The sequence below is a fragment of the Ammodytes marinus genome (genome assembly GCF_949987685.1).
Source record: "Ammodytes marinus genome assembly, chromosome: 22".
In the NCBI taxonomy this organism is placed as follows: Eukaryota; Metazoa; Chordata; class Actinopteri; order Uranoscopiformes; family Ammodytidae; genus Ammodytes; species Ammodytes marinus.
Window position 1 is genome coordinate 19,910,756 of NC_137226.1, and position 24,339 is coordinate 19,935,094.

Genomic DNA, 24,339 nt, shown 5'->3' on the forward strand with positions numbered 1-24,339 from the left:
GTACCATACATCCAGAGATAATTTGAGACTCTGAGTAGTATGTTGTTCTCATCAGCTGTAAGCTGCTTAGCAACCCAACGACTTTTGCAGGACCTTAGCTATGAAAGGTTACTTGGAACTTAAAGTGGTTGAACAACAGGTAGTTTCTTATAAGCTTGGACCAATAGAGCCTATGACATTTTACAATGAGACATCTAAAGACATCACCTGTCAAATGAAAATAATTATTAGTTGCAGCTGTAATTAATTCAATTTTTTTTCATTAGGCTAGTACAAAAGAGTTTTAAGGTTCACTACTAGGCCACAAATTGTACCAGAAATTAATCTTTCCTAAACCTTCTTCTAAATATTAAACGTTGGGACACCAGGTCATTGTTTTTACCAAGGGCCAAGTGCACATGAACCCAGCCCCGGTGCACTATAAATAGCACACTGACCGAAAACAGCAGCCATGGTAATATAACCTGCCTAATCCTGCACATCCTGTTTGAAATATCACCCCTTCCAAGAGATAATGTGGTAGAACAGTCATGTCAAGCTGCCTTGTGTGCAGACAGGATAAATGCAAAAAGCCATTTTAATGTGAATTGGTCCACTTCATCACAGATTTTGATAAGGTTGTTCGTGCAATACCCTGACGGCCCGCACAAGAAACAGGTTTAAAGGCTAGGAACGAGGTCTATGATTAAAATCATTAAATGCAAACACAGATTTGAGTTTAGCTTTGTGAGTATGAAACTCTTAATCATTTATACCCCTACAAACTGTGATATCCCACAAACACACTTACTCGGAAAGTTATATGGCATTGTGTTGTTCATTTGTGAAATTGCTGCCTAATATTGAGTGGTTGCGCCCCTTTCATGTCGAGGGAAATGGATTTGGTAGTTGAAAATGGTGCATTTTTTAAGATAATAAGACAAGTGCAAGAAGCTTTACCCTTGTGGTCATGCTGCAGGTTGGAAAATTCATTGTCCTCTCTGACCATGAAGAAAATGTGATGAGACAGGTTTCAGATGACTTTGAGGATGTGGTGCACTACAGTAGCAAAACACATGTGTATTACAATAAATAAAAGGATAGGATTCACAATAACTGTATTGGCCACCAAATCGATAGACATCTAAAAGTTTACCACATTTACCTCTTTTACCTTGGGCAGACCAGCCTTCTCTCATTTTTCATGATTTCCTTGAGCTCACATAGTAGAGACACTGTTGCCATGGCAAGCCTTCCAAAGAAGCATACACTGAGGGAATTTGCTAAAATGAATGTATTGTGAAGAGTTACATCTCATTTTAGGACTTAATAGCTGAGACTTAATCTCTAACAAGAAAAATTCAGTCACAAGAAAATTCATATCCTATAATACTAAAATGGAAATAAATAGAATATACATGTTTATAGAGGGTTTATTTTCTTAAAATATAATGTTAACATAGTATTGAACTGAATTACGAGTTCTCATTATCATTTTCCCCTTACTTTTCCCTCTTAGTTTATGTTAAGTCCGAGCGAGGCATATTGGTGCAATGCTTCAGGGGATCTGGACTGTTTTGAAATCGTGAGGCATTGATGTGGAACGACAGTCATTGTTGCTGCATACAGCTCTTCTTCTCTCAGTCTCTTTACCATTTCAGTCAATTTACTCTCCCAAATTCTTTCTCTCAACCTGCTATCTATGATGTTTGATGCAGAGTGACATCATTGCAGCCCTAGTATTTTGAAAGCAAATGCCTTAGTCAGTCTGCAGTGGGACGTGATTCATCTACAACTTCAGCGATACACACAAACAAACGCCCCCCCCCCCCCCCCCTGATACTCTTTCACCTAAAGCAAGCACTGTCGATTTAACCCATTGGCATACTGAATGTTGCAAATGGAAGATACATTTTAAATTGGTGCAGTTAGGCAAATAAAATTGGTTCTCATTAAGATATTTGATCAAATAAAAATCTAATCAAAAGGGATTTGTGCTGAAAGTGACTTACTTAGCTTTCATCCAGGGATATCTCCCAAAGGATGTTCACTGAACAGTTCTATGTAGACATTTAAATTGATCTTCCTTCCTTTGATATTTTATATCCAAAATTGTTTCCTATCTTTTTATTTTTTATTTTTATGTTGGCTCTCCAATTTAGAGCATTTTCCAAATAGGTCGCTGTGAGAGGTATTGAATAGACCGGATGCAAACCTTTTAGGTTATTTTTCTACCACACTTTGGGAATGCTGCTGCAAAGGTGGGGGTATTATCAAATAAAAGCTACGCATTTTGTACCTTGCACCAGAGCTTTGACTACATTTGGGATTGTCTCACATTAAAGAGACAACTAAGTCATGTATGGCATGGTAAAAGTCAAGGGAGTGTCGAGTAGTTGCCAAAAATGAAGAACATTACTTGAATGATATAATTCTTAGGTTACTTAAGTAACAAGCGGTTGCCATCCATTAGATGCGGTCGGCAACAGTCCACCGAGTAAAGCAGATGGGGACAGCAGCATCCAAGAAGTATCTGTCTGGGAGACAGGACTTTGACCTAAGCCAGCCCTAGTGGCATCCATCAGCAGTGTCACCATTATCTATGTGACAGCTTAACAGCAAACAATACATCTCTGCCAGCTGATCTCTGCTCCCATAAGTCGTTCCTTGAAGCATTTATTTTTTTAACTACTTTAAAACCCTTTCAAGTATTGGCTGTTTAATACGTCAAATATTTGATGTTATTTTGACGAATGTTTTTTTAACACTTATTAAGGCAAGTGTTACAGCAAAATACAGCCAGCAATGTTCAGAGTCACTCTATTGGAAACGGTGTGACGAAAGCGCATTTTACAATTCATAGCATTTATGTATGAAATTCACACCACTAAAACCCTCTCTGCCTCTCCATCTCCTTCGGGTTTCACTCATAATTGCTTCCTGCCTCAGCCATTGTCCTTTATGGAAGAAACACTTAATGCAATTTCCTGAAAAGCCCCCACCCCCCAATACAAATCCCATATCCTAACCATTGTCCTGTAACATTTTGTCTAATTAAAAAAGTTACCAAAAAAGTTCACAGGGGTTGTAGTAATGAGAGTAGGCTTTGGCCGTAATCCTTCCAAAAGGAGGCATCTGTTTCTAAAAGTAACACCTGAAATGATGCGTTGTACATGATTAGAAAAAAAGAGTTCATAGTATATCCTTCTATCGCAATGGCAAGGTTGGAACACACTTTTTCCCCATGTTTAACTTACTGATAGATAAACTTTTGTTTTTCTACCCATTATGTCAACTAGCATTATTTATTTAACAATATGCATAAGGCCTTGTGTCTAGCTTTTTCGCACTATCATAAATTAATTCTTTTTGCAACAAGATATTTGTGTGTGTGTGTGTGTGTGTCCTCTTGCCATCGTAACACATTTGGGTCTCTGAACATGAGTTTTAATCATGTGCAGAGGTGGCCTCTTAAATTGTCCCGAACTGAAATTGGACAGTGGCACTCCATCATCACTGTGGACTCCTTTAATTTATTCAGACTGCTTGATTGCAAATCGAACAGGCTAACAACTATGCAAATTAGTGAGCACATCAACTCAGTTATCATTCTTTATGTTTCTTTGTCTCGCTTGGGTTATCCATTAACCAAATTGTCTATTTTTTGTTTACTTTATTTCAAAAAATGTTTTACAATAGAACAAAAACAAGACAAAAAGAAAACATAGTTTAAAGGATTGCCTAAACATTAGTCAGTACTAAGGATTAAACAGTATAGAGTAAAATAAAATAAAATACTAACCGCAGCAGATCACATGAATCAAGCAGTTAAGTATCAACCAAATAAGTTTTTAAAAGATTTATTATTACATGGGAACATGGGAAATAAAAATCAACTTGTCTTTTACTTTAGGAACAAACGAGCAGAGATAGATGGATTCATTTCACAGACAATATTACATTTTAATCAACTTAATGCATCTATTATGATCCTATCTGTTTGTCAAGATTGACGAAGAGCTACGCAACCTCTTGTGGCTTTCTATTGTAGGTCAATTGCCCTTGAGTTGTTTTCCAGATGGAGTTGGCATGGAGATCAAGTGGGCACAGATGGTCTGGTGGAACAACATAGATTGGCATTAAAACAAAGGCAGCACTATATCTAATATGGCAAGAAAGATAATCGCATGCCCTGGTTGCTTATATCACTGCAGTTTCCTAATTGGAGCCTTTTTTCATTTAAACTATGTAGCTCTAGTTTCCTTTGTCATTTCATTAAGTGTACTGTAACAGACATGAATGCTCTTAATTCATGAGCAAGAAGCACTTGGATAGCAGGGTATTTTCCCTTTCTGTTAGAGGTGTTGTTAAGGGAGAAAGTAGTTCCACTGGTGTATGTGTGTTTACTCATTATAGTCGAAGGAAATATCTCCCCTACGGCGCTATTGTACCTTCCGTGGCTATGTCCTTATTGTTTTGGTGTTTGGTTGCTATCTCAATCTTTATTGCTCTCTTTATGTGTACACAATACACTCCCAGGCTAGGCAAACACGATGCGACTATTTTTCCAATGATACATTTACTACAGCGCTTCCTTCATTCTCATGGCTGAATTCTGGTGGCCGTGGGTAGGAGACGGGAGCTATAAAATATTTACAGGCTCTCTGTCACCTTTAGTCTGCCGGGGTCTCAGTGGGGGATCTGTTGCCAAGGTTGGATTAATTGGTCAGGAACTTGCGCAGTAATAAAGATTGGAAATGCTAAGGTGGTGCTCAAAGGCTTTCATATACATATTCATCAAGGCCATGTTTGACATTAACAGGAAAGCATATTTCTCTCACTGACTTAATTGGAAAAGTTGAGCCGTCCAAATTATGTTTCTTTGTGTGCCCAGTGTCCACACCCACATTGTCCCAGCCACACTATGGATTAAAACAGGGAACCTCCTCGTGTCATTAGCCTTAACTTATCTAACTTTAAAGCTCAGGACATAGGTAGCACTTGTAGCCGGCAGCCTGCTTGTTGCCAGCCAGATTCCGTGGCCTGCTTCCAATTACTTGGAAGTACGCCGTACTCAACTGACCGACATCATGTAACTAGGCCAGACGATTGGACTTGAAAGCGTCGAAAGTGTTTTCCAAAACATTTGATATCCAATCACCAGTTGATCTCAGCAGTGGGAACACTATAGTAAACAGTCGGGTAAAAGCTATAGAGAAAACTGGGACAGCAGCTTCTTCAAAAGGCTTTAGACATTAATAGTTCATTCACTTGCTGAAAATAAAAAAATATTTTCTTATCAATTAATCTTCCTGTTTTATCTATTAATCAATTTTTCTTTTTGTCTAATGGGGAAAATGCCTATTGAGCCACGTTTCCAGTGAACAGTTCAGTACGGCACACATTTGTTTGCATTTTGACTGACAAAAGTTGGAAATCATACCATAATAAGCGGAAAGTGCCGTATTTATTTTTGTCGCCCTTTTGTTAGGGTACTAAACCATTCCAAAGGGGTGGAGCTACACATGGCAGTCTGTTGAATGGTCAACATAATCATCATTTCCATGCAAGCTTATATAGTCACCTCGGCAACAGTGAAGAGTCTTGTGTTGTCGGCTTTTTTGTGATTGTTTATTGTGTGGTGTTTTTCCTCCTCATTTAATTAATCAGCAGGCTACAGTGTGACCGTGCGATGCCGAACTGTGCCGTGTCGAACCGAACTGTGCCACTCAGTCAGTAGCGGCCTTAGCTATGTTTCAACCCATTCAATTCAATGGGGCCCGCCCTTTTTATGAATAATTCTTGAGCATGCTACCAGGCCCAGGGGCCTCAGGGGGCCCTAAGCCAGAGATACTGATAGTAACTTTTCATGTTGCATTGTCAAAGAGCTCAGTCACTCATGTCAATAACATGGTCCAAAGAAACACTGACTTCCTTAATATGTTTTTACAATTAATTGTATGTATCTGTGTAGAAAAGTCAGTGTACCTGACTGGATAGGTAGGAGTGGGGGGGGCCTTTAAGAGTCTGCACCCAGTGGCCCATCATCTCATAAACCGTCTACGAACCAACTGGATTCTACAATCTGTTTTCTTTTTTGCGGGCAGCATGCACAGCATTCACAAGAAATATGTATTAAAAAAATAAATAAATTAAAAAAAAGTGGGGGGCCCCACACTAGGTCTTGAATGGGGCCCCCAGATCGTTAAGGCCGCCCCTGCACTCAGTGGAAACAAGGCATTAGTGTGCCATGGGGCCCATGGGGCCTTTCCACAGTGCTGGTTGTCTAATGTATTGGAATGCTGTTGGTAGAGAAATTATGGACTGAGCATTTCTTTATGCTGTTGTGTTTGTTCCTCACAGGTTTCGAGCGAGGGAAGGAGGACCTCTTGTCTCTGCCTTTGAAAGAAGACTCACATTCCATTTCCAAGAGCAAGGTAAGGAGAGCCCCTCCACTGAGTTGTTGTTCTGTGATGGTTGCTGGGGAGGAACGGTGCTCTGAAGTCCGTGTTGTACTTAAACCAGAGAATATGAGAATAACTTCACGTCTTCTGTTCTTTACCTGTCTCGCCTCATTCTGAGCCTACAGTAGTATAGAGATACCTGTAAACATCTTGTCACTATTTATTTATGGGATCATTTCTATTAAAATGTTTAGCTTTGGCTTGGTGTACATATCACCTAAATTATAGGTTGTTTTTGTCCTATCACCTGGTCACATGATGCAATATAACTAAATATGGTTCATGGGTCGCTGTGTAATTACTCACACCTGAAGAAGACTAAATTGATGGTCGAAACATTGTGTCTTTAAATAATAACATTTTCTTCAGAGCTGTAAGCTGTAACATTTCCTCTTTTGACACTTATTTTTGTCCTGCACCAGCCACATTTGGATGTGCATAACATCGCCTTTGTGAACTACATTGAGATGACTCACTCATTAATTACACTGTGTCAAACATTCATCATTTAACATTTAAACTGAGATGTTTCTTGTGGGGGAGGCCCGTCTAGTTCATCTGTCCTGGTCCACGTCAAATATGTTTGTCAGTGCAAACGTGGGCGTCTGAGTCACAGAGACGCTCTCATCAGACAGGAATACTATTCAAGTTTTGTTCTGATTTTGTATGAAGTATGAAGACTTATGACATTAGTCATTTCAAATATTCAAAGGCTCTTTATCAGCAAAGCTTCCCAAAACCAAGGCAACACTTTGATGAATCCCTATCTATGGACTTCTGATATGATGAGCATCCAACACATGCCATGAAAAGCAGAATTGACGCTTGGCCATGTTTCTGTCAATCTTCCCAGGATTAAATGCTGTCCCAGCCAGGGCCTACTCGGTGTGGGTTTCTGAAGAGAAAGGGATTTGAAAGAGTAGATGTCAGCTTTGGTGCTCGTGACCATGTACATTTCGTCTTTGAGCAACCCTGCCTGTGTGCATCTAAGGCCTTAAGTAGCCCTGCTTTAGGATCCCCGTCTCACGTCCTCGTCTGTTTGTCCACTGTAAATCGCTCCAACTGGCTAGCTGCAGTGGCATTTATAGGCTTCATTTGGCTAACTGAGCTAAGTTTGGGCTACCAGGGAAGCAGGTGAGCTTGAGAGGGAAAATAAGTAAACACATCAATGAAACACACCAAATAGTTTAAAATAATCCCTTTGAAGAATATTACCTTTAAATACATTTCAGCTTTTTCTCATGTTTTTGAAGTGAGTCGGTTGTCCGTTTTTCCTTGATTCTTGTTCAATTGAGTCAAACATAATTTTTGTTACTCTATATGAGTTAAAAAGGAACACTTTGATATTACATTCAGTCGTTTAGTGGGTGAATTTATTTGGAACACATCGCAATGGGGAATAATATAGATTGTTGTTGTCTTCAGAGATTATTCAATGTTATCCCCCCCTCTGCCCCCCCCCCCCCCTTTTTGTTTTGACAGTCTGAAACAAAGCTGTATAATGGCTCAGACAAGGATGTGTCGGCGTCTGGAGGGAAGCTCACGAAAAAGGAGTCCCTCAAGGTAAGTTAGCTTTAATCAGCTTAGCTCTTGCTTTCCCGGACACTGAGTCTTAAAAATACCCCTTATATGGAGAGTATAACACGTAGCCTTACGCTAGTGGTGTCACCCTGGGTCAACTCGTGTCACATTAGTGATCCTAATCACATTGTACGCTATACATGCTATAAATGTCAATATATCCTGACCTTTTTGTATTGTTGCACATTAGAAAAGGGCAGATTCCTACTCTATTATTTGCTGCCAAATGTAATTCAGTGAGAAAGCAAGTGTGGAGTATTAATATGCCCAGCTGTGTAAATCGATGAGTGATGTCTGTGTGCTCGGTGTAGGTGCAGAAGAAAAACTACAGGGAAGAAAAGAAGAGGGCAACCAAGGAGCTTCTCAGCACCATCACTGATCCTTCTGTCATCGTCATGGCCGACTGGCTGAAGGTATGAACGTGTGGATATTCCCTTTCTTATGTTGTGTTTGTTGATTGCAAAGAATACTATCATTATCATTCACCAACTTTTTTTTAAATAACAGTAGGTGTCAGAGCTCAACAGTAAGCTGTAAGTGGTTGCCAGGCATCAGCTTTTGGTTGCCGAAACTGAAAATATGTTTACAGTTTTTAGTCATCTTATATTTTGATATAAAAATACAGGCAACGCTGCAGTTGCTATGCTTGATAAGTCAGTCAATAATGACAGAATTCTGAGTCAGGTACAACCCTACTCTATAACATACTAAGATTGTGCGATCATCTCCCAAGTGTTACTGTAAATTAGCCAACTAATAAGTCAAACGAGAAACTTTATCTCATGCATGCCTGTGAAAGCCACACGCAAGTTAACTCACCAACACCCCGTGTTGGCTTCTTGGTACAGTTTAAATATCCCACCACCCCAGAAAAATTCTTACACTGTGAATAACCCCACTTTGAGTTCTCAAGTAGCGCATAGCTGAAGCTGCTTTTGATAAAGTAAGGCCTTATCCTATCTGACATTTATCTGTGTTGGATCCAGATCCGTGGCACTCTGAAGAGCTGGACCAAGCTGTGGTGTGTTCTGAAACCAGGCGTCCTGCTCATCTACAAAACCCACAAAAATGGCCAGTGGGTGGGAACGGTGCTGCTCAACGCCTGTGAGCTCATCGAACGGCCATCCAAGAAGGACGGCTTCTGCTTCAAGCTCTTCCACCCGCTGGAGCAGTCCATCTGGGCTGTCAAGGTACATAGACATGCCATACATTGACCTTATTATGGAGCCTTCCAATCTGGATATATACAGGGCATTTTTCAAATAGCAAATATCCCAAGATCATCGAAAATTGAAGTCTACAACTATTTGTTTCGCTTTTGTTGAATTAGAGTGTTACTAGTAGTAAGTAAAGTAAAAAAAACAAAAAAACAGACACTTTTTTAATTAAAAAACATTAATAATCAATTAAGGATAAAAATATACAGGCAATGCCAGTTGGGGAAAGATAAAGAAAAGTCAGTGAAACCTGGCGGAGGTAGTTGGTGACAGCAGCAATGAATAGAAGAGTCAGCCAATGATCACAGTGAAAGGTGAAATTGGAATAAATTAAAGGCTTATAAAGGATTAAATAGTATAGTAAATGTCATAATAAAATACAGAATAATATACGGGCACAGTCTAGGTCATTAATGGGATACAATGAGATAGGAAGCTCGAAAAGCTCGAAAAGGATAATAGTGTTATGCAGATAGATACATTTTAATGGTGGCTGTTTTTCTCTCAAAATGAATACTAACAATCAGGTGTCCTTTGTCCCCTGCAGTTAAAATAAATAGTTCAGCAGATGTGGACATTGTTAACCGTATAATCAACAGCTCATCTTTGCTTCTTTCAGGCCATTTTCATATTTGCCAGAGCACAGTTCCCTTTTGTTCCATTTTCTCTAACCTCTGCTCAGTCGACCACTCCAACTGTAATTTGGTAGTCATCACTGACCTCGCATTGCAAGCGTTTTTCCCTTTTGTTCATGCTATGAAAAGGCTTGAATACCAATTAGCATGCTCTCCCCATTGTCCACTTCACCATTTGAAATAAACACTTCACTCAATCAGCTTCCGTCATAGCTTGTTTGCATGATGACACACTCAAGACTATAGATTTAATCTAATCTGCATTCATAAATGATTAAAAAAACTGAGAACAAAATCCGCAGCTTCAACGAGTTAAGCACAAAGGAAGTTACAAAACGGCCTCAAACTAGAGAAAAAGCTCAAAATGAGCTGATCAAACCTATTACAACTCTCTTTAATATAATACCTGCCTGAGACACTGAATTTGATGTTAAACATACATTTCCTCCGTTTTCTTTCCCGCTGTCATCAGGGTCCTAAAGGAGAAGCAGTCGGCTCCATCACTCAGCCGCTACCCAGCAGCCACCTCATCTTCCGCGCTGCCTCTGAATCTGATGGTACGAGACAGGCTGTCAATCCCACTTCAGCTATTTGTCGATACAACTTACATTGAGTGATGAATACCAATCCATAAGTTTACATTGGTATTTTTTGTTGGAGGTTACATGAACACTTACCTTTTGTTATTTTGAAACCAATTCAATATGTTAACATGAGCAACTGAGAACAACCGGACCTGCTTAACATAGGCGCTCTTGTATGCCGATAATGGTGGGAAAATATCAGACATTAATATGGCCTTCGGAAAAACCACACTTATACATGTCTGAGTGAGTCTGTGCTTTCTAGGTCAGTTGACTGGCGAGAAGGAAACCTGAGACTTTTCACTCACTCTGTGAACATTCCTGCCCGCTCGTTTGTCTCCACACACTGAAATCCTTTCAACTCTAATGTGTTGGTACCCTGGGTGAATGGTACCATCGTGGTTTTGGCCACAGCCCATTTACCAGTAGCACTGTGTCTCTGTCCATGGTGCTGAAGCATCCAAACAAGGCTCCCCCTCTCTGAGTCTCTCTCCGTGGTGCTGAATGCTGGATTAGTCAAGTAGTCAAACCAGTGTCTCACTTGCTAGTTTCTACCCGAGTGCACTGTATTTACTCTCCTTCATTTTCTTTCTGTGTGTACATTTTAAGTTTTATGTACTTTATATATATCCCTGAAAATATTTTATATCATTACGATTGCTACAGCATAGTTGACGCCCTGTAAAGTGGTTTGTATTAAAATGAGAATGCACTTCTGAAACTAGTCCCGGAATGGGAACAGGTGTATTGGTTCCATTAAAAATAAATTATATATTTCGAATGTTTACTTTTTAATCATCAAATGGTGCACCTGTCTTGGTCAAAGCACCTCAGTATAAATCTCTTGTCCAGGCCGGTGCTGGATGGACGCCTTAGAGCTGGCCCTGAAGTGCTCCAGCCTGCTGAAGAGGTCCATGATCCGCGATGGGAAAGAGGACATGAGCACAGTGGGCACCGGCGGGGAACACTCCATTAACTTCTACAGCCTCCTCCGAGCCCACAACATCCATGGGTTCCAGTGAGTAGCAGAGGAAATCAATCAAACACAGACACATACACACAATACACTAACAACAACAACCACAACAAAAACAGAAGACCAACAACTAAGAAACATATCTTGAAGGTGTATTCCCTACAACATCAGTCAGTAGTATTAAGGATAAAACTGTCAACACTAAGTAAAATAAACAAATACAAACCGCAGCAGAGAACATGAATCAAGCAGTTAAGGATCTTCCAATAATGTCGAAAATGGTTTCCACTAGGGGTGTGAACGTTTACAAAAATGTCTAACCGTGTACACAACGGAATTTTTTTCGTGTATTTTTAACTGTGACGTCATTGTCCTCGTGCGCCCGCCGTCCTGTAGGCGAGCGCACACACACACATACGCGTTCGCCTGTTATGTGCGCCGTCATTATCGCACTTCATTAATTTCCTGATTAATATAGCCTATCGCTTTCCACATGTCCACGTTTATGCAGGTTGAACAGGTGTTCAAAGTTCGGGCTACTTACGCGCGTAGTTCACGTCAAGCGGGTAACTTTAATCTTTAGGTTATCTTTCATCACTCTTCCGTGGCTGTGAGTCGAGCCCGAGAACGGCGCCTCCCCGTGTGTGTGTGCGTGTGTTTGCGATTATACACACACTCACACACACACGCCGAGGGACAGACAGATTGGGCAGAATAGCTTTTATCCTCCCCAAGTAGTTTATTAGTGATGTAAAATCAATAAATGCGTGTCTCCAGAACATATTTAAAAACTTTGAAAAAAAGAACATTTAAAATTTGAAGATTTTTTTTTTAAACGGTTTTCGTTTATTGATTTTTCCTAAACGGTTATGATTTACTAAACGGTTACTCGTGTACACGTGTACACGTGCACACACCTAGTTTCCACACCTTTCTAAACTTGTCTTGGGATTTCCGTTTGTAGCAAATATGTTCACAATTTATCTTAGCAAAGGAACCCCTCCAACCCCCTTACATTTTTCAGCTACCAGCTCTTTTTCCAACTTGAACTTCTTACCACTTGACACTTTCCTTCAGGTTCAATGACAGCGACCATTTGAAAGACCCGGACCTGTACTCGGACAAGTCGGACCGGGAGGGAGAGCAGGACCACGAGGAGTCCGACCCAGAAGGCCTGGAGAAGAGTGAGGAGAGCGACAGCGACACGTCAGAGCGCCAAGACGACTCCTACATCGACATGGACCCCAACGAGCACGTGAGGGAAACCCCGTACCTGGAGCAGTCCCACGAGGAGCTGGGAGAGGTAAGGAACAAACACGTTAGCCCCTTTTACACAGAGATTGCGGCATATTGACGGAACAACATCACTCCAAAATGCCGGCTTTGCTTCTGTGTTATTTACACAGAACCAAGCAACGCCGGCCTGCTGGCGCATCAGTAGCCCTTTTACACAGCGTTCCGGAATGAAAGAGGTGCTTGTAAACAGCGTCAGGTGTGACGTAAACATTTAGCGCCGCGCCGGTCAGCTGCTTTACAACAACAACACTGGCCAGTGAATTGAGAGCAGAAGTGCTGGAGCTTGCAGTAAGAGGGCCGTATTTTACTGTCCCCACGATGTGCCGGTTGATCTCGCTACACGCTGAGTCCAACATCTCTGGGACTGTTAACCAAACTGACAAAAATCACTCCGCTGCTCACTGCTTCGCCTCTGTGTCTTTGTGTGTGTGTGTGTGTGTTTGTGTGTGTGTGTGTGTGTGTTTGTGTGACAGGTTGGCTGTGAGCGAGTCTCTTTGTGAGGGCAGCGATCTGCCAATCAGACATACACATACACATACACACAGTGTGTGAAGTCACGTTACTGTAGACAGAAATAAAGTGTGGATATACGCTCAGACTTAGGATAATAATAGCGGCGGCGATCCGGTCGCAGCTTAGCTTAGCCTAGCCTAGCTTAGCCTAGCTTTCCCATTGTACAACTTCCCCTGGGCAGAAATAGACTCATACACTCTGCAAAATGAAGCGTGGGGGTTTGGATTGAGCAGCGGACCTTATGATCAACTAGATTATACGCCGTTCCTTTTATTTGGTGATTTTTACGGGACATCAGGCCGCCGTGGTTAATGTTAAACACATGTCCTTCAACTGCTAACATGGTCGCATGTTTAGAACGTAGGCTATGGAACGTCAAACGCCCCCCTGTTCCGCAACAACAAGCTGGCCGCATTTATACAGAGAGGCGGAACTGATTGTGTCGGCAATCTTACTACCCCCCGAGGTAGTAAAATTCCCGGAACAATCTCTTGCACCTTTCTTCCCTCGTTCCGCAACGGTCGCATTTATACAGCAGGGCGGAGGGCCGAAATTCTGGCATATTCCCGGCTTTCACTGGCTGTGTAAAAGGGGCTTTTGATTCAACTCCACTGTTTTACTAGAAAGCTAATTTTAAAAAAAAATCAAGATTTGGTATGACTGCAGCATAACACTAAATTCCCAAATGATTTTCTTGCAACCATTTTCATCTTGAGCTTGGATTAAAGGATAAAAAAAAAAATTATGTATAAAGTTTCTTGCATAATGTGGAGAAATTAGCATGTTCCTCTGCTGGGGCTGCTAGTGAGAGAGCTGTAACTTGGACAGGCTTTGATCACAGTCTGTGTGAGTGGGTGTCTGCAAGAGACTTCGTGTTGTGACAAAGTGTGAAAGTACTTGTATGTATTTCCGTACCGATGACATCTGAGTTTTAACAGCTCACTAATTAAACATCTAGTGAAGCAGAAGCAGAGTGTTTGTAGTAAGGAGATCGTTAAAACTTCCTTTTGCTAACCAACTGTACAAACAGTCACATAACACCTTTAAAGCAATTGGAGTCAAGTGTAAGAATGTTAAAGACAGAGCAGTGTTAATTCTACATGACAGTGCCAGTACAGGGCAACATTAGGAAAATATCGATAAAAAGAGATTGACTTTTAATCTTACGAAATTGAAATTATTTCAATTTCATTCAATTCAACTTGGCTTGATATATTTGCAGTTGGCTTGTTATTGGTAATGGCTAATGATAATGCGTTCGTTTTGGCTCCTAAATGGGGAGCATCAAGGCGAATTATGCAGGTGAATAGGGTACAATTCTTAACTTATAGATATCATCATGAAACTTTACCTGTTGATTACCTACAATCAAATTATTATTTTTTGTATGACAAGGAAATGTTGTACATTTGCATATCTTTAAAAAAAAAGTGTATATATATTATAGGAGAAAAAATACAGATGCAGACAGATGAGGTTTAGTCAAGTAAACACGCAAATGTACATTTTGTATATGAAAAATCTGGTTTTCCCTCTGTGTGTCTCCCTCTCCAGGCTGGCGAAGAATCTCAGACAGAGACGGTTTCTGAGGAGAATAAATCTCTGATCTGGACTCTGCTGAAGCAGGTGCGACCGGGCATGGACTTATCCAAGGTGGTGCTGCCCACCTTCATCCTGGAGCCACGCTCCTTTCTGGACAAACTCTCCGACTACTACTACCACGCAGACTTCCTGTCAGAGTAAGCACCTCCCGTTTTCTCTTTGTTTTAAGGCCTTTAAAGGTATAGTTTGACATTTCGGGAAATCCGCTCGTTTGCCTTCTTGCCAAGAGCGAGATGGCAAGGTTAATAGCGATTTTATTGTTATGCTAAATAAGATGCTGGAGACAGCAGGCTTATTAGCGTAGTAAAGGATAGACTGGAAGTTCAGTGACACACTTCTGTCCAAAGTTCAAACTTAACAGAATTCAAAACTTGCTTAAATAAGGTTCTTCTTTGCACAGTGCATGTGTGTAATCTCTTTGGGTGCATAGAGAGGGTTTACATAAATAGTACAACTGGCATCTTGTTAGATACACATTTATTGAATTTTGTTGATGTGAATACATATCGGGGTTTATTTTCATTAGTTTACAGGGGATCCCTTGTGTTTTAAATGTGTCTTTATAGTTGAAGTTGAGTGGCACTTTTCCCTGAATATGTCTCACTGTTATAAGAAAGGGAAACATATTCTTAACAAGTTCTGTTGATACTTAACAGCACAATGAAAAGCAGAGAAGAGCTTACATGTCGCACAGAGTTCTACCCAGTAAGGCATGTATTGAAGAGAACTTTCAGTCTGAGATTGTTCCTTTTCTCAGGGCTGCAATCGAAGAGAACGCCTACAACCGGATGAAGAAGGTGGTGAAGTGGTACATCTCTGGATTTTACAAAAAGCCACAGGTCAGGGGAGGAAAAACGTGCACAAACAAACTTATGTTGATGAGCTAGTGCAACAAATTAAATATTATTCTACCCGGAATGCTTTCTATATACAATATTATCATACTAAAATCATATGTCATGTTTTTTTGTTCTTATCCAAAGGGGTTGAAGAAGCCTTATAACCCCATTATCGGGGAGACGTACCGCTGCATGTGGCTCCACCAGCAGACCAACAGTAAGACCTTCTACATCGCAGAGCAGGTAACCACTGACTTAACTACTAAATACCTGAGTGTGCATTCCACCTACCGGTATATTAAAAAAACTCAGTGGAAGTTTCCTTAGGTTGAGGTATTGTAATACCTCGGCTATCTGTCATAAACTAAATCTATGGCCATGGTCATTGTTTCGACTGATTTAAAATCCCCCAAATTAAGTTCCCTTATATTTCCTCTTAATTTAGTCAAATTCAAGTTGAGTAAATCAGTGCGTGTGCCTTTCTTCAGGTTTCCCATCATCCTCCAGTGTCCGCCTTCTATGTGAGCAACAGGAAGGACGGATTCTGTCTCAGTGGCAGCATCCTCGCCAAGTCCAAGTTCTACGGTATACACACCAGGGATGGAAATTAACACCCGCCACACGCCAAATGCGGGTAGATTTGCGTGCTGGCGTGTAAATTGTGTCACTTCACCCGCCACTGTGTCGGGTAATACTTTCCAGTCAGGTCCGATCTAATTTGCATATTTAATACATTCGTCATGAACATGATGACAGGGCGCTACACAGTTCAACAGTTTCTTTTTGCCTTTCTAGTCGAACTGAACTACGGCGCGATCCGCTCCGCTAGGAAATACTATCTGCGAGTTAACGTGTGGAGGCATAAGTCGACAAATCAATCGACTTACTTTGCCCCCTTTTTTTCTTCCCACAGCAGAGGTTGAGGTGCTGAAAATAAAGTGAAAACTGCGCTTTTCCTTTAAGCAGCAGAGCTGCCGCCGTTGTTACAGTATTTGCATCAAAGCCCTAATGGTAATACAAATGAGATGCTTTATTTAAACGCTGTCCGTGCTTAGAGGTGATTTTAATTGTGTCGGCTGAAACAGAAACTAACGGAGGGATTCGGCTCACATACAGTCCCTTGAGTCGCGCAGTCAGTTTGCCGACATGGCTTTGTATTTAAGGCTCGAGACATACAATCAGATCGCATACAAACAGGGAAGCCTTTCCCATCGATATCGCTAACGGGGAGAATATCCCCGGTTATTATTTGAGCCTCAAACCACAGAGTTCTTCCCCGTGCGGTGGCTCGCGCACTCACTAGTGATCTCACGGTGAAACGCTGCTTTGCTCGGAGGAAGGCATCGTGTGTTTCTAGATGATTTAACGTCATAGTCTCAGACGAGCGTTTAACATTATGCTGCATCTTTTGCACTGCACTGTTTTTTATCAACAGTGAAAAAATGGTCCCACACCGGACTCTTATGTGTAGCTGATTACTTCATGCACGCACCTTGCAGAAGTGACGCTCCTGCAGCGCGCTCACGACCAGACGTGACACGGTGACATCTCCCATTAATAAAACGGCATAACTCCCTGATTTTCAGATTTCTATTTTTAAATTCGACTTGAGCGCAAGTGGAAAACCGGTCAATGTGTCGACACATTCACATCCCTAATGCATATGGAGAAAGTGATAAACAATATCAACATTTCATATCATTAACTAAAAAGAAAAAAGAAATCTAAAGGTAACTTCAATACTGTATTATAATTATTGACTAAATGATGAAAAAAAGGTGTCTGCAGGGCCAGTGAAAATATACAAGGGGCCAGTAAAACTCGGATCTATTGGCCAAGCGGGCCAGTTGGGAAAAAAAGTTGCATTGAACCCAGAGTATATATGGAGTTCAATTATACAATGTTTTGAAATAAAGATGGCGTGTATTGTGTATCATATATAGTAAGAGTGTACCATTTAATTTGCAACTCAGTTCCTTGGTAGCACCTACTTACAGTACAAATGACTTCTGATGGAAAACATTTGTATGAAAAACACTTTCATTAGCTATTCTTACTATTGTATTGTTTAACATTAACGCATATATTAAAAAAGATATTGCGTATAAAAAGTGGCTGGTAAAAAAGATGAGTGGCTGGTAGATTTTTAAATCTACCTGCCACAGTGGCTGGTAGGCAAAAAAGTTAATTTCCATCCCTGATACACACCCACACACACTCACACCCACACATACTTACGTGAAAATGTATTGAATGCCGTCCACAGGCTCCTAAGATTGTAATAAAACAACTGTGGATCGAACTAATCAAACTGTGTTGCTTCCATTTTAGGAAACTCCCTGTCGGCCATATTGGACGGGGAGGCTCGGCTCACCTTCCTAAACAGAGGGGAGGACTACGTGATGAACATGCCCTACGCTCACTGTAAAGGTCAGACTGCAGCAGCCTGCTCTTTGATCTCACTTCAGAAGTGTTTCAATTATATATATATATATATATATATACAATCATATGAAAAAGTTTGGGAACCCCTCTCAGCCGGCATTATAATTGACTCTGCTTTCACAAAACAAATATAAAAGTGGTATGTCTTTAATTTACCAGGAACAGCTAAGTACTGTGATGTTTTCCAAACAAAGATTTTTTGAAAAGCAGTATTTGGTTGTATGAAATAAAATAAAATGTGAAAAACTGGCTGTGCAAAAATATGGGTACCCTTGTGGTTTTGTTGATTTTAATGCCTGTAACAGCATGTAAAACTGATGATTTTAAACACAAAGTTGGTTGGATTATGTTGTTAAGCCTTGAACCTCATAGAATTGTCTGTTTAATCATGAGAAAATGTATTTTAGGTGCCTAAATGCAAGTTGCACTTCTCTTTGACTCTCTGCTGAAGTGAGACAGAATGGGATCATCAAAACAGCTCCCAAAAGATCTTAAAAACAAAGATTATTCATTGTCATGGTTTAGGGGAAGGCTACAAGAAGCTTTCCCAAAGGTTTCAATTGTCAATTTCTACTGTAAGGAACGTTGTCAGGGAATGGAAGGACACAGGCACAGTTGCAGTTAAACCCAGGTCTAGCAGACCAAGAAAAGTACAAGAGCGGCATATGCGGCGGATTGTGAGAATGGTTGCACACAACCCAAAGATTACCTCCAAAGACCTGCAAGAACATCTGGCTGCAGATTGTGTATCTGTACATGGTTCTACAATTCAGTGCAATTTGCACCAAAACATCTGTATGGCCGGGTGATGAGAAGGAAGCCCTTTCTGCGCCCACGCCACAGATACAGTTGCATGCAAGTATGCAAAAGCTCATTTAGACAAGCCAGATTCATATTGGAAGAAAATGCTTTGGACTGATGAGACAAAAATTTAGTTATTTGGTCTTTATAAAAAGCAGATGTTTTGGTGCAAATTGCGCTGAATTGTTGAACGATGTACAGATACACAATCTGCAGCCAGATGTTCTTGCAGGTCTTTGGAGGTGATCTGTGGGTTGTGTGCAACCATTCTCACAATCCTCCACCTATGCCGCTCCTTTTTTTTTCTTGATCTGCCATGCCTGGGTTTAACTGCCACTATGCCTGTGTCCTTCCATTTCCTGACAACGTTCCCTACAGTTGAAATTGACAATTAAAACCTTTGGGAAAGCTTCTTGTAGCCTTCCTCTAAACCATGACAATGAACAATCTTTGTTTTTCAGATCTTTTGGGAGCTGTTTTGATGATCCCATTCTGTCTCACTTCAGCAGAGAGTCAAAGAGAAGTGCAACTTGCATTTAGGCACCTAAAATACATTTTCTCATGATTAAACAGACAATTATATGAGGTTCAAGGCTTAACAACATAATCCAACCAACTTTGTGTTTAAAGTCATCAGTTTTACATGCTGTTACAGGCATTAAAATCAACAAAACCACAAGGGTACCCATATTTTTGCACAGCCAGTTTTTCACATTTTATTTTATTTCATACAACCAAATACTGCTTTTTAAAAAATCTTTGTTTGGAAAACATCCCAGTACTTAACTGTTCCTGGTAAATTAAAGACATACCACTTTTATATTTGTTTTGTGAAAGCAGAGTCAATTATAATGCCGGCTGAGAGGGGTTCCCAAACTTTTTCATATGACTGTATATAGGGGAGAACGGGGTAATCTGAGCCACTTTTTACATTTGCTCCCCTCTAAGCGAGCTAAAATGATTTATCACTCAAACTTACACATTTCCCATTAATTCAGGATGTTTTCTAGAAATGGGCATTAGCAGAATTTTTTCAAGACAAAGTGCAGTGAAAATATGATTGTTTTAAAAAAAGTTGTCATGTGGCTCACTTTACCCCAGCTGTGGGGTAAACTGAGACAGACCAGAAAAATCAAGGGGGTAAACTGATCCACTTACTTTTTCCACTCTGAAACTACCATAACAACACATATTGTAACAGTTAGAATCCTGAAAGCTAGCCACACATTCCAGAACTAATGTTGGACTCGTAAAAGAATGATTTCTTGGGGTTTGGTCAATTAAGCAAAGCAAATTTTCTAAACACTTGAAAGTAACTCTGAACAAAATCAAATACAACACATTATAATTCAAAAGGTTTTAATAAGATTCAAATGAAAGATAGAACCAGTTAGATAAGAACACAGTCTGGGGGTCAGAACACAGGACCCTTAGAGCCAGCTTGTGTCTGGGGGTCAAGGCATACGAAAATCAGAACCAGCGAGAACAGCCTGGGACTCAGAACACAGGAGAAGACCCAACTGGATTATAACATCAGCCTGTCATACTCTACAACTAGGCCTACTCTACATTCCAGCCCTGAAGGTTACAGGGAAAGATGAGAAGGTGCTCTTTCTGTGTGGTTGCCCCAGGTCGTCTTCCTGGTGTATTTCCTTGGCATGATGGCTTTTCTACAATGTGTATGACATTAAAATAAAACACATGTTATGTAATATTGCATTAAAATAGGTTTAAGACTAAACTTAACTTGTGCCTCATGGGTGGGGAAAGTGAGACAGTGCCTCACTTTCCCCCACAGCATTTGGCTCACTTTCCCCCACCACCACAATTTGAGAAAAAACGACCTCTCTTAGCATTTCAGGCTAATCTTTAGCTAATATCATCACATGGTTTTTATATGTTGGTAGTTCATCAACACGTATGATAGAAGTTTTTCTACGTGAACACATTTGCTTTGGCACAACAGTTGATTAAGTTGACAGCAAGAAAATTTACTTTTACATGCAAACTACCTATTTTGGTGAAAAAAACATGCTTACCACAGCACCATGAGGTCCTCTCTTTCAGGGCCATGGGGAAATGAGAGGGGCTTGAAAACATATATCTCACATGACCAAAAATGTTTTCCGTTGCCTAGATACAGGGGGTGGCTCACATTACCCGATGCCTAAGATTCCCCCGTTCTCCCCTATATATATATATATATATATATACAGTACAGTATATGTGCTGTGTAGCCGCATTTCCTCCACTGGAATTCTCCCTGTCTCCCTGCTAAAATAGAGAAATAATCTGTTGACCATTATATTGACATCACACCAGCAACATTCACTACAGTTTTGCCTTTTCTGGCGTGTCTTTCAAAATGAAACCTTTCGCACGTGTGTATACATGAGCAAATCAGTTTTTGAATACACAAAGCCAAGTTTCTGTCGGACCTTAACATTAATTAATAAGGTATCATAAAAGGACGTGCAGTGCAGTTTCTTCTACTGTTTCTTAACCTGAATCGTCGGCCTGCTTGGCATAACCTTCCCGGGAATTCCAGTAAAAAAACAAATACAACGTGCAACATTGGTGTAGCAATTAAGAGCATAAGCAGTGTAATTAAACTAAAAATGAAGTTGGACATCAAAAGGACATTTACCTGACATAAAACCATTCAATGAATGCATCTTGGAAAAGCTTGGGAAGCTGTTGATGTACCTAAAACAAGACTATATTTACTGATCAGTCCTGTGCTGGCTTCTTTCCACCTTGCAGGCATCCTGTATGGCACCATGACCCTGGAGCTGGGTGGTCAGATCTGCATTGCGTGTGAGAAAACGGGCTACAGTGCTCAGCTCGAGTTCAAACTGAAGGTATGTCCCTGAGACTAGCGGAAATGTAACGTCAGTCCTTTTGTTGAAAGAGTAGATCTGTTCTGAATACACCTCTTCAGAGGGAACTCTTCAAATCCTTTCGTAGATAAAATACCTCTAAGTCTCTGTCATTTCAAAAACAGTTTCTCACTTTTCTAAATGTCTCACTCCCTACCACACCATCACCCACTCCACCATTCCACTCCTCCTCCCCCCTTAAAACACATCCCTTCCACCATGCCACCATTTACACCTTTAACTGCATCATTCTGTCAAAAACTAGCGACAGGTACATGAGAATGCAATCAATACATTCAAAATACAAATCACGATGGCAGTCCTGTCCTCTCATTATTCTTAGACTTATTGTTATTTTCATCGTGCAGAGCTATATTTAAGCTGCATGTAGTTAAGTTAAAGAGGGAGCACTAATGAATGCACTGTGGACGTCACTAGAATCATTACGTTGAAGTACTTTGATTAACCAAGTGGAATTGGAAGGTGATTGTGGCTGCGATCTTATTTTCTTTTGCAGTCAAATTAAATTGGTCTTAAATTAAAATACACGTTAAGCCTCATCTCCATGACTTGATTTCTTCTGCTCCGTCAGACGCATTTATGTCGTTTTTGAGTTGTTTTTAGGAACAAAACAAACCAAAGCATGCTATACCATTCTGTTTCGAATTACTTCCAGACACATAAATGCAGATAAAATGACACACAATAAACAACTGCATTTTTCTGCATTTTACCCCCCCCCCCCACAGTAATTGCAGCAAATAAACTGTATGTGTACATGTATCCTCTGCTCCCTTCCCCCATACTGTATGTCCTCTTTTCCCCCCTATGTCCTGCTTCTTCCCTTGCTCCTGTTTACCTTTCCTTATCTATTCCTTCCTCCTTCCCTCTCTCCTTCCTCTCCCCCTCTTTCCTGCAGCCGTTCCTGGGCAGCAGCGACAGCGTCAATCAGATCTCTGGGAAGATCAAGCTGGGAAAGGAGGTGTTAGCCACGCTAGAAGGACACTGGGTAAGACGAACTCTTCACACATTTTTGACTGATGACTGCTAGTAATATTATGAGCTCTAAAGTATACAATATGCAGCATGCAGGGTTGAAGACACACTGTAGTTAGGTTAGGGCCTGTGTTGCAATGCCTGATGTGCAATATTTCCTTCTTTATAATCAATATTTGTTTGCTTGCCGGCGGCCTTTTGCCAATAGGGCAGTATTGGAACTTACTGTAAATGTAATCAGACAATTTAGAAATAATATATTAAAACAAAAAAGGCATCGGCCTCTCTTACCCACAGTTATGAACTAACTATGTAACTCAGACAACAGCTTTACTATGTTTAAGCCTGTGTGTTCTTTATGAGAGTAAGGCGAGCTTGTTGTCTATTGCCCTCACAGGACAGTGAGATCTTCATCAATGACAAGAAGACGGGGACGGTGGACACATTCTGGAACCCCACGCCAGAGCTGAGGCAGAGTCGACTGACCCGCTGCACCGTCCCCCCAGAGGAGCAGGGAGAGATGGAATCAGAAAGGTCTATCTATCTATCTATCTATCTATCTATCTATCTATCTATCTATCTATCTATCTATCTATCTATCTATCTATCTATCTATCTATCTATCTATCTATCTATCTATCTATCTATCTATCTATCTATCTATCTATCTATCTATCTATCTATCTATCTATCTATCTATCTATCTATCTATCTATCTATCTATCTATCTTTCTTTCTTTCTTTCTTTCGATCTTTGACCGCTTGATATATGTTAGTGACTTCTTTAAAAGCAGCTTGAGCAGTTTTTTTTTATTCCATCTATCCAGTGTCCCTTTGAGGAGTGTAGCTAAACGTCATGCCTTGTCTCCCTTCTCAACCCCCCCAGACTGTGGCAGCAAGTGACCCGGGCCATCAACAACAAGGACCAGACGGAGGCCACCAACGAGAAGTTCCTCCTGGAGGAGGTCCAGAGGAAGTCTGCCCGCGAGCGCAAGGCCAAGTGTGAGGACTGGATCTCCACTCTCTTCGAGCAGGACCCGGTCACCGGAGAGTGGCATTACAGATATGCCGAGTGAGTGACTATGATTATATAGAATGTACTTTAATGTACAGACTCAGGGTGCAAATCTGTAATAAATCAGCTTATAATTGTGTTCCAACATATTCAAAAATGTTTGAATAAGTTCCCCCTGAATTTAGATGTATGTATAACAATGTGTTGCTCATATGTGCCAATTCAATTTGGTTGTTGTGCTTAAAATGGTAATTAATATTATGTCTATTTGTGGACCGTTATTAGTCTATGACAAATACTGTGTCCACATCTTTCCACTGTTGCTAATATTGGGCTGTTAAGTTGAAAGTCTCCCCCAATTGCTACCCTGTCTTCCATATTGAATAGTGTGACGGGCTGCCATCTAGTGCTGATTCCCTACAACTGCAGTGGTAGTGTCCAACATGCTACCAGACTGTACTGAATGTTGAATGATAGACAGGCCAGCCCTCTAATGTTCTCCCATTATACTCTATTC

At 40.7% G+C, this 24,339-nt stretch overlaps 1 protein-coding gene across 4 annotated transcripts in view; it reads left to right on the top strand.

Annotated features, from left to right (window-relative positions):
* The window catches only part of osbpl8 (oxysterol binding protein-like 8), a 117,772-nt gene that overhangs the window by 87,834 nt on the left and 5,599 nt on the right, over positions 1-24,339 (top strand). For all 4 annotated transcript variants that reach the window (XM_080051038.1, XM_080051040.1, XM_080051039.1 and 1 more), the window contains 16 exons: positions 6,343-6,416; positions 7,926-8,006; positions 8,336-8,437; positions 9,011-9,214; positions 10,349-10,433; positions 11,313-11,478; positions 12,514-12,739; positions 14,800-14,984; positions 15,605-15,686; positions 15,831-15,929; positions 16,175-16,271; positions 18,018-18,116; positions 21,696-21,793; positions 22,731-22,820; positions 23,205-23,341; positions 23,694-23,879. In XM_080051038.1, coding sequence (XP_079907164.1) covers positions 6,343-6,416; positions 7,926-8,006; positions 8,336-8,437; positions 9,011-9,214; positions 10,349-10,433; positions 11,313-11,478; positions 12,514-12,739; positions 14,800-14,984; positions 15,605-15,686; positions 15,831-15,929; positions 16,175-16,271; positions 18,018-18,116; positions 21,696-21,793; positions 22,731-22,820; positions 23,205-23,341; positions 23,694-23,879 — 2,011 coding nt within the window. The remainder of the gene's footprint in view (positions 1-6,342; positions 6,417-7,925; positions 8,007-8,335; positions 8,438-9,010; positions 9,215-10,348; positions 10,434-11,312; positions 11,479-12,513; positions 12,740-14,799; positions 14,985-15,604; positions 15,687-15,830; positions 15,930-16,174; positions 16,272-18,017; positions 18,117-21,695; positions 21,794-22,730; positions 22,821-23,204; positions 23,342-23,693; positions 23,880-24,339) is intronic.